Source organism: Elephantulus edwardii, unplaced genomic scaffold (genome assembly GCF_000299155.1).
Source record: "Elephantulus edwardii isolate Elephantulus edwardi_28Jun2011 unplaced genomic scaffold, EleEdw1.0 scaffold00044, whole genome shotgun sequence".
NCBI lineage: Eukaryota > Metazoa > Chordata > Mammalia > Macroscelidea > Macroscelididae > Elephantulus > Elephantulus edwardii.
This window is the reverse complement of record NW_006399794.1, coordinates 6,839,442-6,844,567: the sequence shown is the minus strand read 5'-3', so window position 1 is coordinate 6,844,567 and position 5,126 is coordinate 6,839,442. Positions and strand designations below refer to the sequence as shown.

The 5,126-nt window shown below is 49.7% G+C and overlaps 1 protein-coding gene across 3 annotated transcripts in view; it reads left to right on the top strand.

Moving 5' to 3' along the window:
- TUB (tubby bipartite transcription factor) overlaps positions 1 to 5,126 on the top strand; it is a 106,943-nt gene that overhangs the window by 89,007 nt on the left and 12,810 nt on the right. For all 3 annotated transcript variants that reach the window (XM_006885441.1, XM_006885442.1, XM_006885440.1), the window contains 2 exons: positions 565 to 616; positions 1,045 to 1,207. In XM_006885441.1, coding sequence (XP_006885503.1) covers positions 565 to 616; positions 1,045 to 1,207 — 215 coding nt within the window. The remainder of the gene's footprint in view (positions 1 to 564; positions 617 to 1,044; positions 1,208 to 5,126) is intronic.

Here is a 5,126-nt window from a genome sequence, read left to right as displayed (position 1 = left end):
GGGTGTGTCAGATGCGGTGCGGTTGGCGCAGGATAGAGCAGGGTTTAGGGCTGTTGTGCATAGGGTCGCTATGAGTCGGAAACGACTTGATGGCACATAACAACAACATAGTCTATAGTAAACAGTTACTCAGTAAAGCCTTGCTCAGGGGCTGAAGGGAGGGTTTCGTGGCATTTACCGCAGGTGAGAAGTCCTTGAGAGCAGCAGGGATCCGGTTAGAGTATATTGTTATGTGCCATAGAGTCAGCTACTCTAGTGACCCTATCAACAATGGCTCTGAATCCTGCCCTATCCTAAGCCAGCCTCTCCATCTCTAACACACCTAACCCCATTGCCACAGTCACTGTGCCAATCCGTGTCCAAATGGTAGTACCCCAAAAGGGATATGGCTGAAGCTCGCTTGTCTAGATCTGGTCCTCAGATGGCAGCTCTGCTAGGTAGACTCACAGAGCCCAGGATCCACCAAAGGAAGAGCTCAGAGGACCCCACTATACTTGGGCAGGGTCTGGGTGCTAGCCTGACACCTCGTGAGCAAGCCCTGATGGCCTTTCTCTCTCTCTGCAGTGTCTTAGATGATGAGGGGAGCAACCTGAGGCAGCAGAAGCTTGACCGGCAGGTGAGTGATGCCAGGTTGGAGAGGGCAGTCAGCACTGGTGTCCTGACTAGAGTCTGGGCTGGGATCACCAAGGGCACAAAGGAGTGGCTGTCCCTGTCCCTAGGGTCTGTCCATTCTGATACTGAGAGGGGCCTCACCAGGAGGAGAGGAGCTCTCTTCTTTTTCCAGGTCATGATTAGCCCTGCTTCAGTCCATGGGATCTGTGCTGTGTAGACGCTGAGGTCACCACAGTTGGAGGGTTGGAGTCTGTGTGATGCTGCCAGGACAGCTTCCTGCGCTTAGTGTCACCAGAGTGGGCTGCAAATCCCAATGTCACCTCAAACATGGCTGAGTGAGCAGGGTCCTCTGTCCGGTCCCACTCTGGGTGGGGGTCCCTGCCTAGTCTTGGGGCCCAATGTTCTGTACCTCCCACCCCCATGTCTCTACAGCGGGCCCTGCTGGAACAGAAGCAGAAGAAGAAACGCCAGGAGCCCTTGATGGTGCAGGCCAATGCCGATGGGCGGCCCCGGAGCCGACGGGCCCAGCAGTCAGAGGAGCAGGCCCCTCTGGTGGAGTCCTACCTCAGCAGCAGTGGCAGCACCAGCTACCAAGGTAGGTCCTGCCCACTGCTTGAGAAGCTACCCTGGGAAGGTCCTGCAGGGCAGCTCCGCCCCAGCTCCCCTCCGGGGAGGCCCTCAGGGATTCCTGCACCTGGGCAGAGTGACCACCCTCTGAGGCTGTGCCCAGCAAAAGTATCCTTCTATTAGTCTTGCTCCTGCCCCAGGGGACAGCTCAATGGGGTCAAGTGGACCTGAGGCCTGAGACTCCTGCTTATGCTCAGGCTGTTGTCCCCTGCATCAGGTGCTGGGCTGGAAGGTTGAAACTTTATGAATCCAGGGTCTTGATGCAGAGTATTTCAGTGAGAACAGGAGGCAACATTTTTGAATAGAGTCCCTTCTTGAAAAGATTCCCCAGCAGTATCCCACCTCCTGAGAGGGATCCCTCTCATCATGCCCCATGCCGTGTGTAGCCCTTTTGACTAGCACTTTCCCCACTGTGGATTTTCTGCACTCACTTGACCCGCCTCTGGGCTGCATGCACATCCCTGTGCCTGGCTCAAAGCTACTGCCCAGCATAGTACCCAGTACCCCTCCCTTCTTACATACTCCAGTTCTCAGCAGACAGGGGGCAGTTCTCTGTCGCTCGTCCTGGGGGAGGGGCTGACTTTCATCTCTGCATTCAGGACCCTCTTTCCTACTTAGGTTAGGGTCAGAGTACTCAAGGCCAGGAGAGTTGGTCTCTGAAGCTGAGTCCTCTTGGACTCAGTCACACTGCCCTCTGCTGGGTGCTGGTGAGCCAGGCACTCTTAGGAAGGATGTAGTTAGAAGCCACTGTGATTCTCCTCTCCTTCTGTGGCTTCATTATAGCATGGAGCCTCCAGCCACACTGAGCTACTGGTCATTGCCTGACTTTCGAACTAACCTTTTTCATCTAACTGTTGGGATTTCCCCATACTCCTGTCTCTTAACGTCTCAAGGCCTCCTCTCTCTTTTGTACTAACCTAGCCTTCAGCCCATTGAGTCCCCCCATCTGTTCTTGGAGGGCAGTATTGAATTGTCTTTGTCCACAGCGAAGTCTGTGTCTTGGCACATACTCCAAGCTCAGTCCCTTGGTGTATGTTCAACATCTTCCAAAGAAACCTGTTTTATTTCTGAGAAAGCTTTGCCTTTAGGCGTTTGCCAGCAGCTTGCAGGGTGCTAGGGGTATAACTTGCATTGCTTCATTTCATCTTTACAATAACTCCTTGTCTTCACATGATCCATAAGGAGATCAGGTCCGAGAGGTTCAGTGACTTGTCCATGGTTCACTGCTAGTGAGTGATGAGGCTGGAATTTGAACCCAACCTGTCTGACTTCAAACATCATTCCACCACATTATGTTGCCTGCCTGATAGGAAGCTCCTTCATAGTTATTCATCTGCATGTGTCTCACTGGGTGATATAATTGGTATGTATGTCACTCCACCTTATAGGAGGACAGGAACCTCCGCCCAGCACTGTTCTCAGAGATGCAGTCCCCGCTGCTCCTCTCAGAACTGACCTCTGGCCTCATCCTTCTCTGGCAACATCTCTCCTCATACTCGGTGCCACGCCAGCCAAGAAGACTCCCCCTGCCCCGGGTACTGGATGAGCTTCCCAGGACCAGCTCTGCCCTGCCTGGCACCTGACCATTAGAAGTTTCTTGTAGGGTAAAAGCTTACAACCCACCATTTTGAGTCTCCTAATTTGTGAGCTGTTGTGGAGCAGTTGGAATCCACCAGTGGTTCCGAGGGAGAAAGATGAGCGTTCTCCTCTGTGCAATTTACAGCCCCCTAGATTCCCTCTGAGGTTCAGTTGTTAGTTGATGTCATCTCCAAGGCAGTGATTATGTCAGAGGCAAGTATCTCAGGAGCTCTGGGAGAAAGTCCCTCAGGCCACTAATGTGCAGATAGGTAGGTGTTTCTGGAACAATACGTCTCTGTAAGGATACCACGAATGCAGAGGAGAAGTAGCATGTCTGGGAAGGTGGATGATCAGAAGACCAAAGAATTTCTGATTTTGCCGCTACTAGTCACCTGCTCACTTTATGACTGCACGCAAGTCACACATACTTTCTCTGGGCCTGTTTCTTCTTCTGTAATATGAGGATTATTCTCTCAGCCTCAGGGGTCTGAAAAATTGGAGCAGCCCTTACAGGTCCAAAAAGAGTCCAAAAGCAGAGATTATGTCTCTGCTGACATTGTGGACCAGTAGGCCCATCTCCAGGGCCCCTCCTTAGCAAAGGAAAGTTAAATTTGAATGTGTAGCCTGCTCTTTGTCCAGCTCGTTGTTGGTCTTGGCCCTCAAAGTTCTGGAAAGTTGTTAAACATATAGCTGACCGACCGGTGCCTGGTGATTGTACCACCACCCCTAACACAACCAGCACCTGCGGCATCTGCAGCCTTAGCTGCTGCCTGCTCTGCCCTCTGCTGGCTCTTGGTGTTAAATACAAGATTCATCCCAGACAACAAGAAGCAGTTGTCCTCACAGAACAAGCGAACATTATGTGGTTTAAAAATCGGGAAATGCGTACGTCATGGTTGTGTCCTTTATATTTATTCAGTCTGTCTGCTGAACAAATAATTGGGGAAGCTGGATTATATGGAGAAGAATATGGAGTCAGGATTGGTGAAGAGTCATTGATAACCTGTGTTACGCAGATGACACAACCTTACTAACAGAAGGTGAAGTCTTGAAGCACTTATTGAAGAGGATCAAAGACTTAACAACTCAACTTATTGCCATCTTTAATATGGATTACTTCTCAACATCAGGAAAACAAAAATCTCCACAGGAGCAGAAGGCCTTTATGATAGATGGAGAAAAATTCTAGTTGTTAATGATTTAATTTTTCTTGGGTATATAATCAACACCCATGGTAGTAACAGCCAGGAAACAGAAAGCTATGTTGCATTGGGAAAACTCTTTTGTCAAGGACCTTTCCAATGTGCTAGGATGCTAATTTGAAGACTAAGTTACACTTGATCCAAGCTGTGGTGTTTTCAGTTACTTCTTATACACCTGAAAATTGGACAGTAATTAAGGATGAAAGAAATTATGCATTTGAATTGTGGTTTTGGAGAAGAGTACTGAATATCCCACAGGCTGCTAGAAGAGCAAACAAGTCTGTCTTGGAGGAAATGCAACCAGGGTGCTTCTTAGAGGCAAGGACGGTGAAGTTTCATCTCACACGTGTTAGGCATGTTGTCAGGAGGAGCTAGAACATGGAATAAGACTTCATGCAAGGAAAGTGGAGGGTGAGACAGAGAGGACAATCCCCAACACTATGGATTGACGCAGTGACTGTAACACAGGGCTTTGGCATGACCGTCAGGATGGAGCAGGATAAGGCAAGGTTTCCTTCTGTTGTCTATGTCTCTTGTCACTATGAGCTATAGATGACTCAAGGGCACATAGTAACAACCACTTTCCTAGAGAAAAGAACTGCTCATACTTTCTGCCTTCAAGTCAGACCTGACTTCCAGCTCTCCGCCATTTAGTTTCTGAGGTGGTAAGTCGCACAGGAAGAGTTTGCCCGTCCTTCTCCCACAAAGCTGTTGATGGATTTGAACCTCCAGGGAGGTCTTTAGGTAAATGGTGCAGCTCCTCACAGGCTGTGGCCAGAGCTCCCTAGAGAAAAGTAAGGCAGTGTAATACTGTCAGTCATGATGGTATCACCTCGGTTGTTAGAAGTCAGCAGCTCTGACCTCTAGCCCTGCTCGCTCATGAATTCATTTCACTAGTGTTTACCAAAGGCCTACTGTGTGTCTAGACCTGGATTAGAGACTGTTGTTGTTATGTGCCGTCGAGTCATTTGCAACTCACAGCGACCCTCTGTATAATAACCCTAAACCCTGCTCTATCCTGTGCCAATCACACTGCCTCTGACACACCCATCCCAATTACCCCAGTCACTGAATCAATCCATCTCATAGAGGGTCTTCCCCTCTTGT